Source organism: Anopheles stephensi, chromosome 2 (genome assembly GCF_013141755.1).
Source record: "Anopheles stephensi strain Indian chromosome 2, UCI_ANSTEP_V1.0, whole genome shotgun sequence".
Classification (NCBI taxonomy): Eukaryota; Metazoa; Arthropoda; class Insecta; order Diptera; family Culicidae; genus Anopheles; species Anopheles stephensi.
In genome coordinates, this window is record NC_050202.1 from 20,489,094 (window position 1) to 20,503,647 (window position 14,554).

The window sequence follows — 14,554 nt, forward strand, 5'->3', positions numbered from 1 at the left end:
AAAACCATGAACTCCACGTGTTCAAGGAAGATTAAGTGGCAGCAGCAAAGCCCACGAACCGGTACCATGGATTCGACGATCCGGAAAATGACTTCTCTTATCATAATTACTACTATCACCGCAACCACAACCAATATCCGGCCGCATCAATCTTCGATTTGACCAAGCGCACTGATGGAGGCGCCCAGTACTTCGTTCGAGGAAATAAAGTAAAAACAAACTTGGAAAAGCCCACAACAGGAACTCGAACCTGCGCTCCGGAGCAGATTCTTGGAGTTGGGCGGTGGCGCTCGGTGTGGAAAGTTTTTCCCCATTCTGCTTTTGCTAATTGAAATTCAACTGCTGCAGTCGTTCGGTGCGTGCGGAAGCAGGCAGCAGGCCGCTTTATCATTCAATTAATCAAACCAGAAAGAGTTTTATTCGTACGGCTCTAGCCAGCGAGCCAGCCACCAGCCTCACGGTCATCACTTCATCTTCTTCACACGCTTGCTGACGAGGCAACGTTATACGGGCTGTGGGAGTCCGGCTAGCTTTGTCCTTGTGCGAGAAGTTGTGAAGAAAACCCCCAGAAACAGCAAATGAATAAAAATGTCACCAGCGTGGAAAGTATGTGTGTGAGTGTGTGTTTGAGTCTGTTTGTGGTAAAAGAAAAGCACCAAAACGAGATGGAAAACAGAAAAGTGTTCCCGAGGCGAGCAACATCAATAACATCAAACGATAAATCATTCGCTGTGTAGGAGCTGATGTTTTATCCTGTGTGTGTGATTTTTTTTTCTCTCTAGTTGTTTCTGCCTTCCTTCTATTTTCCTGGCACCCGTGCCTCTTGTTTGTTGTACATCGTTTTATACAGCTCATTACTTAATGCGTGTCGGGTAGTCCGCTTTCGCACGTGTGCGTGTGTGTGTTTATATGGGGGCACGATTGCAGAGGAATTAATTACCTAAAGTTGATTGAATTATTCATCACCAAGACATGAAAGTATGCGTCAGCGATGGTTCATACCAACCTGTTAGAGGGAATTGATTGTTTTTGAGTGCAAGTTTGCTAGTGGGTAAGCATTTTGATATTGTCTAGAAAGACAAGTCAATAAATTGATTTCCTTATTGAAGTGAATGTCAGCTCAACATTATCTGTAATAAATGCCTCTCAAACAAAAACGATTTCATTTGAAACATTTTTGCTATAGAAATCACAAAAAAATGTTTTTGCGGCTAAATGTAGGCTTCTCATAGCAAACCACCTTGAACTATGCAATTTTCATCTCAAATTGGCTGTTCAAGACAATGAGCAATGATTTCGCAAAGTTTCATGGTTTTTTATGCTTCAAACCTGCCAAAAATCTATTAGCAATTATTTTGGCAAAATTTGTTAACTGGGTAAAAGGACGTCATAATATTTTATCAATTTAATATCTCACAGATGCATCCTTTCCATCTATCACAGAGTTCATTTGAAATCAACTGTAGGCGTCAGGGATTAATGTAAGAGTGCAAACATTCGATTGCCCGAATCAACCGGAACCGGAAGCGATACAAACCGTAGCATTGCATCGTGCGACGCTTATCTGCCAGCCGGAACCGAATGACACAACTTTCTGCACCGAGTGTACAGAGCAGAGCTTTTCTGAACTATCCGTGGAGCCTGGCGTACACGAGTGTATGTGTTTGTGTGAACATCCAGCAAACAACCAAGCCATGCCTCTATTAAGGATTGGCTCGATGTTCGTTTTTTGCCAGTCCAGCTACGGCGCTACTACGCTGGTCGCTGGTACGGCTGGCAACTCCTAACGATGGCAGGTCCGTCGCCCATTAGACCCGGATGTTATTATTTTCTGCTAAATGAGATTTTAATGAGTGAGGCAAACCCGGCCCACAGACTGTCCTGGCTGGCATTCGTTTTGCCAACCGGACACGATGATGTTCCCAGATCGACCTCGAACACCGGAAGAGGTCAACACAGACCAACACACACACACCTTTTCGAAAGAATTATCGAACCACCGAACGAGAATGTTTAAACGTGATTGAAATTAAATAAAACGTGCTAGATGAGGGACAAAAAAAATCAAACAACCAAACGTGTCAGATTGTTGCGGTAAAACTGGAACAGAAGTCGGCTAATTCGACAACGAGTCGAGTATCTCTTTGCCCTAGAAAGTAGGGACACTAATGCCTCGAAAAAAAGAGACGGAACGATCGTTTGAAACCTAATATCAAGCCACGAGAAACCAACGGCCTACACAGCACGACAGGCAGGAGGTTTAGGCAATTTCCAGCACCGCGAACGTTGCGGGCAGTGGATTTTCTGGGTGAAAATTTTGGGCACCTGCTTACCGACGCTCTTGAAAAAGGATTAACGCTTTATGAAACTAATCCCACATTCGCTTAAAATGAAAGCAGCTTTTCCAGCGAAAGCGCTTGCTGTGCTATATTGCACGCGAAAAAGGGCACGGGAACAAAATTTTTACGATCCAATCGGTCGGGTCGGCTGGCTCGTGCTCTGTTCTATTTTCAACCTGCCCGACCGTGCGCCTAAATGTAGGCAATGCGGTGTTGAAAACTCTCGAAAATCCTCTACCACGCGGTGAGTTATCACGTGGGTCCAGTTTTAATCTGCACTCGTTCTGAGGACGGGCAGAGATCGCACAAATCCGCACCCCAAAAAGCGCCGTGTTATGAACCGAATGGGTTGCGGATTTTCTGTGAAACCGGTGAAGAAATAGAGAGCCGAAAAAAAGACAGATTACGAAATATTATGCACCCACAATGACAATACCCCGGCAGAAGCCCGCTTAATGCTTTCGGACGACAGATGGCGGTACCAGCATGCATTAACGTACCTAGAGCTGCAGTAGATTTTTCGCACAAGAAAGCACTACGATCGAGCTTAACGTTCGATGGATGGACGGATTCGAATATGTGTGTGTGCGCACACACACACACTCAACCCGATGTCAGCATGTCAGGAATGATTAATAGATACGGGGTCGTCCCGATTACGCGCGCGAGAACTAGGGCATGCAGAAAACGGGATGAGCGCTAGCTGTGTGTGTGTGCGGGTGTGTGTTAAATGGATCCCTGGCGGGTGCAAGTTTTATGTTTCCACCTGTTTTAATGTGTGCGTGTGGTGTGTTGTGCGTGAATGAATGGTGGATGTGTTTAATAAAAAAATAGGGCGACGAAAAAAAAAAGGTTTAAACACCCAACATAAAGGATGCACTTTGACGATAATTATTTGACAATCCGCTCACAATCACACCGCATTCCCATTATGGTATGAGCTGGTTTTGGTGGGTTCTCGTGTGTGTGTGTGTGCCGTATCTTGTCATGAAAAGTACGGCCTAGCGGGATTGCGAAACAACGATCGAACGGAACAACAACATCACAGCGAAACATTCCGACGTGAGGGTAACCGAAAAAGGGGACCAAACAACTGAACCTACCTGAAACAGTGGTTGATCGATTTTGGCATTGGCCGGTATCTGCACTTTGTACATTTTCTGATCGAACTCGGGCGCATGGTCGTTAACGTCCTCGACCTGCACGACGACGCGCGTCGTCGACGATAGCTGCGGCTCTCCGTTGTCCATCACCAGGACCTGTAATTAAAATGGCATAAAGGGAAACCGTTAGTGACGAGCAAACAGGGCGATGGTGGTCTGTGACTGAGGCTTTGGGAAAATAATCTGCCACCGTACGGTGGTCGGTAGCTGGACCTGTGGGCAGTGCTGTTGTCCTTTTTTTCCCCGCGCTTATGAATACTTGGTCGATCGGTGGGAGGCAAATTAATTTTGTACCCAAATGATTAATGAGCAACTACAGTGCTGGTTGGAGAGCAGGAAGGAAGGAAGGAAGGAAGGAGAAGGGTAAAGAACGGAAGCGTGAGAGCCTGTCACGTCAACGATTCTGAGATTGTGCTTTGGGTGATTTCCTTCTCGCGTTTTTTTTTATCAACGTTGTATCGTCGTCAGCCAGTTCCTGAACCGTTGCCGGTTGAATGATGGTGGATTATTTGCGATACCGTGTAGTGTGCTGGTTGATATCCTGTCAAAACCATCACACCACACGCAACGAATCCCGTGTTTTTTGGAGGCGTTGGAGCTGGAATCTAGCCCAGTTGGTAGGATAGCGATTGTATCATTAAAATCGAACTGTAGGTGTAATCTGGTTTACCACGAACAAACGATGTTTACCCATGGGCGCCGAATGGGGATGTTTCTGTTTGTTTTCGATGAAGGGAAAAATGTTAAATGTTGGGTGGTCTAAGAGGATTGAAAGTTCCAAAGAACTAGCACAGAAAGGAAGATGACGAGGAAAATTGTATTCTTTTTCCTGTTCATTTCTGATATAGGCGGAACGCCTGAAGGTATGCAATCATCGTGTGTAAGTTGGTAGTGCGTTTGTGATGATTTGCAATTTTTTTATTATTATTAACGTAGCAATGTGTTACGTTGGCGTCCGAAAATCAAGGGACAATTAAAACCTAAAGATAGTCGAAATAACTTCGAAAGGTATTTTATCAAGTATGTGAAAATACGATGTTATCTGCTGATGAGCAGCATGCATATTATCGTTTGTTTTCAGTAGAATAATGAATGAAAAGGAACCAAAAATATCCTTTGAAGAATGTTGAAACTTCGCTTATTTATATTTCAAAAAGAAAATGCCGACGAAATTGCAGTTAAATTGGATTAACTAATTGGGAGGTGATGTTTTCAACAGATGCTTCAACGCTTAAAGGTATGCAATCGCAATTTTTGAAATAGTTCAGTTAATTACATTTTTTACTAATTATTATATAAATTTCCTAACATTCCTATCCATTTTTGATTACCCTGATAACTCTAAACCAAGTAAAAAACGGCCTATGATACTTGAGCCTACTTTCCGATTCGGTATGTTGTTAAAAAGCTTTAACAGATTTATTTGGTGTACAGACTGTGAAGCGAAACTAGTCTCCATTAATGCTTTTCACTTTGACTTTACAGAAATATACTTCAAAATCTCTTCAAATGCTTCAAGAACAGTGCATCAAACAGATTACAGTGAGATGATTAAAAATGGATTAATATTAATGGGCCAATTGCATACATTTAGGCGTGTGCATGATGAAGGTGATTTTTTATAACATTTTAAGTTTCAGCATTTTTTTCTATTCCAGTGGGTAGCTCCTGTGCCTCAATGTCAACAAATGCTCTACAAATTAATTAGAACTTACCTCTAATATGTGCTCTGGTTGATTTTCGCGATCCAGTTTTCGTGCAGTGGTGGTTATGAGTCCTGTAAAGAAATATCAATTTTAATTAATAACTCAAGTTAAACCTTGACATTCAAAACAATACAAATGCCCCACCCATTCCATCAAATTCCATCAAGTCATGAAATTAATCTCCCAGAGCGACTTTAATAAACCACCCAAACGCAACGGCACCAATTTTAATCCTTTGGCGTGCCGAAATCGAAACCAAACCCCGTTCTCGTGCTGCCCTAAGCACGTCGTGTCCGCGGTGCTCCCAGAACGGCAAATCACCTACTATTTTGGTTCACCTTTAATCTTAGCCGCCAAAGGGCAAATACATAATTCAACACTCCGATCCGACCGGTGCCGGCTAATGTAGGTAGGTGGGGATCTCGGTCGTCATTTCCATCGACAACGTTTGAAATGCAATCCTTCTTTTGCGAAAGCGAGCAACGGAACCGTTTGGAAAACACGAGTTGCCGTTGCCGGATAGGGAGCGCGTTTTCCTTCTGAAGTACTCATTTCTCATCCATAGCGAGCCGTATACGATGGTGTACGTTAGGCGATGTGTTTTAGTGTGCCCTTTTTTTCTTTCGCTTCATTTCGATTACGTCGGTCGAGAGCGAAAAGATGGTTTGAATCATCCGTTCGATCAGGTGGGTGTGCAATGATGCTCAACCCGTTCTCCAAAAGGGGCACTTTTCTTCAAGAGGTTGAAGAAAAACAGGGGCGAAATCAAAAACAAAAAACCATCGAGTGCGGGTTATGTATGTGTGTGTGTGTGATTGGCTGGTGGACAGTGAATTGAAGTGAGGCTAGATTGTATTCCACTTCAGATTCAGCTCCTGCAACGAATCGTCCAACCGTAGAAACCGATCGACTCACTCAAACCCCCTTATTGCTTTTACACGATGCGAAACGTTTCTTGATGGATGTGCTGCGGAATGGTTCCAGCTTTCCAGTCCTTGAAAATTGCGCTCCCCATTCCACTTCATCAGGCTCTTCTCCTTCTCGCGGCTGGTTGTCAATTACAGTCTTCGCATCGTCTTCCCTTTTGCCGCGTGGGTAAAAGGTAACGTCTTCATCGATTACGACGAGTTTTCCGTGTCAATGCGCGCCTTGCACACATACACACACAATAGGCATACCGGCACATCGTTAACAGACCACCACCACCACCTTCACCCTCAAGCACTCATCAACCTTCTCGCATATCCCACAAAAGTCTGGCCAGGATCGATCAATATTTATGGTACCATCGATATTGTTCACCTTCCCCGGGTTGCTGGCTGGTGTTGACTTTTATGGGAAAATAATTGAATTTTAAAAGTGCATTTTCTTGTGCATCACGCAGACGCTGGGTGTATGTTTGGGTGCCACGACGTTCCTGCTGCAGCGACCGTGATTTATTCAATGTGTTGCTCGCTACTTTCAGCTGATGGTAATTAAACCGTGCACACGGGCAGGATCGCTTACCGCTGGTGCTGTTGATGGTGAAGTAACCTTCCGGGTTGCCGGACGTAATGCGATAGGAAATCTGCTGCAGTGGATCAACGTCTCGATCTTCGGCAACCAGCTGAAGCACCTTCACGTTCGGTGGACTGCTTTCCGGCACCGACGGATAGTACACGGCATCCTCGGTGAGGGGCACGTTATCGTTCTCGTTCTGCACCTCGATGTACACCTGGGGGCGAAAGTGAAGTAAACGACAGCGTGCGGGTTATTTTAATCGGTATCGGTATTGAAACTGAAACATAAGATAAGTAGAAGCGGAAAGGGGGGGGGGAGTGAAGCTTTCACAAGGAGTTTGCTTGTGGGTTGAAGTCTTAGGGCGGATGTGATAAAGTGTGGCGGTAACTAACCTGTACGCAGGAATGCAGTGGAACGACGGCTTGGTCCTGTGCGCACACCGTTAACCAGTAGCTTGGCTTCGTTTCCAGATCCAGCGAGGCAAGGGTACGAATGATTCCTGTGGAGGAGAGTAAAGAGAGTGTAAGAACGGGAACGTTAATGAGGAACACACTTGAGTCTATGATTACAGAAATGATTACTTTGCAACGAATTTTGAATGGAGCGTTTAATTGGTTAGAATACGATAATTATTGATATTGGTTAGAATACGAATATATTGATTAAAAGTGTTGTGTTTGAAGATAAGCAAAATAGTGCACAAGACGTTAGTATGGACAAGAGATCAGACCGGCTTTGATTTTTTCTCATTGAGTCCCTCCCTAAAGGTTCTCGGTGTGCTCCGTAGCACCTAGCGCTACAAGGAAGCCTGAACTAGATTTCCGAGACCTCTCTAGGTTGTAGTGCCACATAAGAGGAAGAAGTAAGACATCAGGATCAATATTCATGTAGCAACCTGCATCTAAACAATAGAATCCAGACCTTGAAATCCTCCTCGTCTAATTATGAAGTATTCAATTGCAACTAGGATTCCTCGACCAAAGTCGCTAAGGTTGACCAATTTTAATAATTTGATCCTTGTTTACGCTTAGATGTTTGTTTACGCTTAGACGTCAACCCATACTTGACGAAAGCTAGTTTCGTCAAGTTTATGATAAATGAAATATTTCTAGGATACAGTGAGTAGGGATGAGTGTCGCTCGCGTGGGGGGCACTCATAAGAAAGTTTATAAATAGGGCAGAAAACACAATTATATTTCTCTTCGAATTTGGAATCTGAACACGACGCTTGGTAAATATTGCAACCAACATCGATCCAAAACTCCGCGAATTCTTCAATCCTTTTTTGCTAAAGTAACCATTTATTAATTTCTGTAGAAGATAAGCTTGGAGTTCCCAGTATAAAATATGCGGTTTCCTAATGGAAAAGTAGAAAGTAACGGGAATGAACTACTGGTCATACTGATACTCCTTATCGTGTTTATTCATCAAACATTGGAGTCCTCAAAAATTCGCTGTTGCAGATGAGGTAGATCAAGAGTTCATGCCAGCTCCTTAGATCGAACTCAAGAGCTATTATAGATACTATAGCTCAACTCCAATTACTTTCCTCAAGGTCACAAATGCTCTAGAGATTGATCGCTCAGCTCTTGAGCTTGCTGATGACTAAATTTTGTCCATGTATTGGGAGAATTCCATGACAGTTTAACAGGGACACTAGACTTGGGGAAGACATTAAACCATTTTATGTAGGCTAAGAATAACAAGCTTAACAATCAGATTAACAAGTTTTTTTACAAATAAAAAACTCGTAAAAGTAAACTATAACCATTTTCAATCCTTCTTAAATTGCTTTAATTTCCTGTAAGCCATCTTTTTAAACATAGACATAGAAGAGTTTGAAACGCAACAGTAGAAACAATTTACAGCAAAAAAAAGTGAGAAAAAAACTCCCATAAAAGAACCATAATTGCCATCATCACTTGCATCACCATTAACGTGCCACAAATTTCACCCAAAGAAATCATGATCTACGGCTACGAGCCATCCTCACTAAGCGATGAGCCGTGAGCAGAAACAGGCCCACTTTATGGTCACCGTTCCCAACTGACCACTTTTATGCCTGCGACAGGGAAGAGCAGCAACCGTTCCCGTAACGTTGTAAAATGCTCATTAAATCTCGTTTCACCACCGCTAAAGGAAGAATACTTGCGCACCGAACAAAATGGCGGTGTGTGTGGGAAATTCATCTTCCTAATCATTTGCGGTCGTTTTGTTGCGAGGCCTGCCTGGTGGGACATACGATTTTTCTTGCCTCACCTTTTGTGTTATGCTTTCTTGCTGCCTCATCTAACACCTAGCCAACCAACCACGGCGTGTTTGTGTGTGTGTCTGTGTCGCTCACTGGAAAGGGGGAGGCTTCTTTTTTCACCGAAACGCTAATACCACACGACCCAAAACACAGTTTGAGGCTTCGCCTCGGCCACACATAAAGCATGGGAAGAAGCATGGAAATGTGCCAGGACGGGCGCAAAGAAAACGTAACAAATGCTTGCAAGCATAATCTTTTGTTTCCTCTTTCTGTCAGCTTGTACGGGGGGCTTTTTTTTTGTTTGGCGTCCATTTTGCTCCCGAACCAGAAGGTTTTTGTTATGTGCCGAGCCGGCTTTCGCGCTCAACTGACCAACTGGAACCGGCCGGACGGGAGCGGTTGGTTGTCTTGACAATCTGGACGACCGTCAGGACACGGTTATCATCGAAACATACTTCGGTCAGAAGATGAATGTCATTCCGCTGACAATGATCGCCCCATCGGACCGAGGTGGAGTCGGCGAGGACCGGGATAGCCGGGACGGGTCGTCCGAAATAGGGGCCGATGTTCTTCACCCGGGACCGGAGAATGGTATTTTCGGGGGATTAGTGTGATTACAGTGTGCCAACTTTGGGACAACTTTTCCCAGCGTGGTCGCGCGGGGGAAAAGCGCCGCGAGGGAGTCCGACGTGCGAGTATGGAGGCGAAGTCTTGAACGAGACGGCAACACGATGATAATGATAATAAGTAAAAGTCGCTGACGGCTTCTTAGATTGACGGGGCTTCGGCGAAGAATGTGTTGTGTCTCGCTGGACGTCTCGCCGGCTGTTGGATGGAAGTTTGGAAATGAACGACACTCGTTATGCTCGCTGGAGCGATGATAATGGTTTGTAGGGGAAGCGAAAAAGAAAGGCCCAACAATAGCTTGCAGACAGAAGGCGCTTCCAGGATGTTTAACGCACGGTTCATAAAGGTTCCGGTATGAAGCTGGCATGAAGGACGGGTTGAAATTCGGGAAGGCATTGATTAAATTGGTAAAACGGACAACCTTCAATCGTCAGCAGTCTTTGGTGTTGATGTGTTTGAAATTGAAAGGCGTAGACCATGAAATGCTTTGAAGCAGTGTTTTTTTTTTGAGATAGTTAAGACTTTTGGCGAAGAAGACCTAGTTTGACTCGGTGAGAATTGATCCAAATCGGATCAAAGACATTGAATAAAACGAGAAGGAACAATTTGTTGTTCACTTAAATTGAGTTTCTCGTAAACAGGTTTCCGGACATACAATTCTATTTTATATTAAAATGCTTGAGTATTGCCAGGGTTCAAATCCCATCCAGACCGGTCTCCCCGTACGCAGGATTGACTATCCAGGTGAAGCCAAGTCACTGAAAGGTAGCAATGGCAGACCGAGTCCTTTGAAGATTTCAGTGCCAAGTAAATAGAAGAAGATTTCTATGTTAAAATTATTTTTGATGACTACAGCGCCTAGAAGTATGCAATGCTCTTTTCAAATCAGTTTATTTTAAGCTAAGGAGTGCAAGTAGAATGTTTAACCCTAACTGCTCCATAATATACGTGATTTTAGTAGCTTTTTTATTGATCCTACCCCAAAGACGCTTATGTAGTAGGATGATACATACATTTAGGCGCTCGCAAAATAGAAACTGAATTTTTCAGATGATTAGTTTTTTAGACATTTTAGTTTGATACATTTAATATAGAATAAATGCGATATTCAACAACACCGTTTGAATGAATTTGGAGGAATTAGTTCGTCTCTCAAATAGAAAACATTATTAACAAAAATCTTAACATACATCGACAAAACAGCTCCCAAATGTATGCAAAATCAATTTCGAATCACATAAGATGGCTTTTAAATTTAAATACTTGTATGCTAAGGCTTACTTTACACATTTATGGAAACATTCATCATCCCAGCTTCCCATTACTCAACTCATGCCGATGGTTCCGAAAAATCAGTCCATAGAAACGATGGATGGCAAGCCTACGCAAATTAGTCCATGGCCAGAAGCACTGCACAAAGTTCCTCTTGTGCTTCCGTTCAATTGGACGTACCACTTCCCTATACACTCGAGAGTTCTTCAAACACTGATAACCTCGATTGATGGCTACAGTTTGGATGGTTCCCGGCCACCGCCACCCGATCAAGAACCGCCCAAGTCTGCCAAGTCTCAAGACATTTACCCCCGATTCAAAATAGAAATTTGGAAATTTTGAGCGCCCCAGCTCCAATTCCGATGCAAATGGAATCAATTAAAATGGAAAACAGCCGTATCGGAAACCCGCCACAACATCTCCACCGAAGCTGAATTATGGATGGGGTGAAATGAAGTTTGAAATTTTCCGAAACATCTAGCCCAGCATTCAACAGCATTCGGGTTTGGTGCGCTATGCGCTGGTAGAGGATCCGGCGCCGAACCGGTATCGATCACACCTAATTAAATTAGTGCTCCGGTTTCTGTTTAATGCCTATTTTATGATCTTTCCCCTGGCGGTTTAATCGACCGCCGGCCGGAAGCGAACTGGCCCGATTATACCGACCCGCCCGAGGCCCGTACCGAGGTCAAGTGTGGTCGATTGTGAACTTTTATGTGGTGATGGTAGGTTTTTTTTTTCTTGGGAAAATGGAAATTGGAGGTCCTCTACACCCTCTCCAGCTCCGTACGGTGAAAGAGTTTCGGTAGTTTCACCGTCAAAGGTGCATGATGTTCCGATATAGAATCGAAAACATTTTCACTTGATTTTTATTGTGCCATTTCGCCGCGAGGGATCCTGGGGACGCCGGCGGTAGTGAGTGAAGTTGGAAATGATGAAAAACAGAGACCGGGAGAAGTTTTGCACCACCATGCAGCCACGGGAAATGTGGAACAGGGAGTAAATAAATTAGGCATATTCTATCTTCATCAAACGAGCCTTCCCTCGTACTACCCCAGGGGCCGCAACTTCGGACCAGGACAGCAGATCGAAAGCAGAAACAAAAAGCGAAAATTGACGCCGAAAGTTTTCCCTCCCCTGCGTTCGCCAGCACTTTTCCACCGCAGGCAAGAAAATACAGTGTGCTGAGTGATAAATTTCTCAATGCCGTGCAGCCCCCGTGCAGCCGCCCGACTCTGCTTTAACGCGTACCGAGTGCCGATGAAATCCATGCGCCCATAGATAGGCAATAAAACGTGTTAATTACCCGCCGTGGAGAAAAACAGCCTAGCACACAGTTGTTGCTGCGATGGTGGTGGTGGTGGTGGTGGGAACTGGAGGTGGCCATGAGGTGTAGAGAAAAATGTTGCAACATTTGCGGGTTGCACGGTTGGGTGAAAGTGCTTAATATGAGCGGGAGAGCATCATTAGTAGCTAGTGGTGTGAAGTGTTCCTAGCTCAAGTCGCTGCATCACTTGTTAGCGAGGAATGTGTTCGGTCGAGGTGTGATTATTAATTCCACATGCTCCAGCTCGGTTTGATGGACTGTGTTTGAGGTCGTTTTTCAATGACTCACTCGCTCCAATTTATTTCGGAAAGGCGTTCTTTTTTAATGAATTAGTGAAATCGAATGGAGCTTAAATGTGCTTCAATGGATGCAATACGAATTGCAAATCCATACCTCAGTCGTTTCGATCGCAGTCGATCTTCAAATCCCACTCCGTACAGGGGTCTTAATCCCAGAATATAAATCCAAATCCTTGGACTAAGTGTGATGCATCATGCTTATTTTCTGCACTTTTAGCATGCCACTTCGCTCAATCGACCGACTCATTCTTAACCCAGACTTCAAGAATGATGACATCAAACTACATTATTATTCAAGCCCGTATACTTTTATCTAATCTCTGTCAAAACCTGATCATAGCCCAATCGATTCCTAATTTAATCGTAATTGAATCCCAGATAAATTACAATCAAATCTCAATCGAACATCAATCGAATCCCAGTCAAGTTCCAATCGAATCCCAAACTTATCTCAATCGAATCCCAATCCTTATCCATATCGAATCCCGATTCGGATTCAAATCCGTCATTTTGAATCCAATCCGGTTCGAAACTTTCACTTGATTTTGTCTTTAAATCCTCCCAGTCCCGAAACTCCCATCACTAGTTTGAAATAGTAAAAGAGGCAGCAAAAAACGCCTGACTGTATGCAATTCGCAACTCAAAACGAGCAAATTATTTCAAAACCAATTCGTTTTTGAATAAAAATCCTTTTCTGCACATTTCTCCTCCGCAATAACGACTTGCTCCACTTCATAGCTCGAACAGAATTGCTCAAGACACATTTGCCCTGGGTACAGGGTTTTATTGCAAGACCTTTCCAAACCGAGAGTCATATTCTACACGACGCACTCGTGCGTGACACTGGCATTCACTTTGTTCCCATTATACCCATACGTTATGTGCTTTATGTTTCGCGTTTCCACCGCACATCCTCGTGGCGGGGCTGACAGGCTGGCGCAAACAATGCAGCAGCACCAGCAACAACGACAAAAAAAGGATACAAAGTTAAGCAACAAACGCTGAAGAGAAGAAATAAAACCTTAACACATCCTTTAGAATGGGTGCTTCCTTCCAAAATGCAGACGACAGACGCTTCCACGCTCGTCCCGCCGTTTTCTTCATCAACCTGTGCACCAGGAAACACCGCAAAACAGACACACACACACACAGACCGGTGGAAAACAAGCAGCACAATGGCACATGCTCACCGACCACCGGTAACAATAGCTTTGCATTGGTCTAATTGTAGTCCCAAGCGAGCTGGAAAGGAAAGTGCCACCGACGATGGTGGGATGGGCGGTCGGAACAAAAGTTTCCGTCGTGAATTTCCCGGGCGAAAAACAAACAGACACACAAACACACATTTATGATCCTTCGCAACAGCATTCATGTCACTTCACTCCTTTCGTGCATGGCATTGGCCGAGAAAAAGCCCCCGGGGTAAAACAATAGCGCCGGAAAAGAGAGAGAAAACATCAGTTCATGGGAAAGCTAAGGATGTCGTTGGTTGGTTGGTTGGTTGGTTGGTGTTTCCTATTTCTTTTGATAATGAATGATACTCGTCCCCTTTCGGATGGGTGTCTCGCGCTGGGAAAAGCTTTACCCGCGACATTTTGCCCGTCGGTCGGACGACGCAGTAAATACCAAAACTTCCGAAGACACGTAAAGGTACGGATGTAGTGCAGAGGTGTGCTTGCTCAAAACCGAACCGAACTGCTTCTTGATGCACAACATTGAAAATGGGAAAATATTAATTAAAAAGTGCTACAACTTTGCGCCGGCACACCAATCGATCGAAAGTTTCGCCGTGCTCGAAAGTTGTTCCAATTAAAAGTAAGTTGTTGAAGCACAACAGCAATAACGGCAGCGAGAGGACAAATGAGAAGACACAGGGTGAATAGTTTGGAAAATTACTAAACGAAACAAAATTGAGGGAATGACGATAGAGTTAATTAAATAGTGCGTGCGTAATAAAAGGACAAAAATAAAATTAATTGAAGCGATAAAAATTCCTCATTGATGAACTATCGTTTTTATTATATTTTTTAAATTTTTGATATCTGTACCATTAGATAACAGAAAAATGAA

General features: G+C 43.9%; 1 protein-coding gene across 1 annotated transcript in view; it reads right to left on the minus strand.

Annotated features, from left to right (window-relative positions):
* Positions 1–14,554, minus strand: part of LOC118504283 (fat-like cadherin-related tumor suppressor homolog) — a 269,118-nt gene that overhangs the window by 50,063 nt on the left and 204,501 nt on the right. Inside the window, 4 exon segments of the mRNA XM_036038558.1 lie at positions 3,443–3,598; positions 5,218–5,279; positions 6,715–6,922; positions 7,101–7,207. Of these exon segments, the coding sequence (XP_035894451.1) occupies positions 3,443–3,598; positions 5,218–5,279; positions 6,715–6,922; positions 7,101–7,207 (533 nt within the window).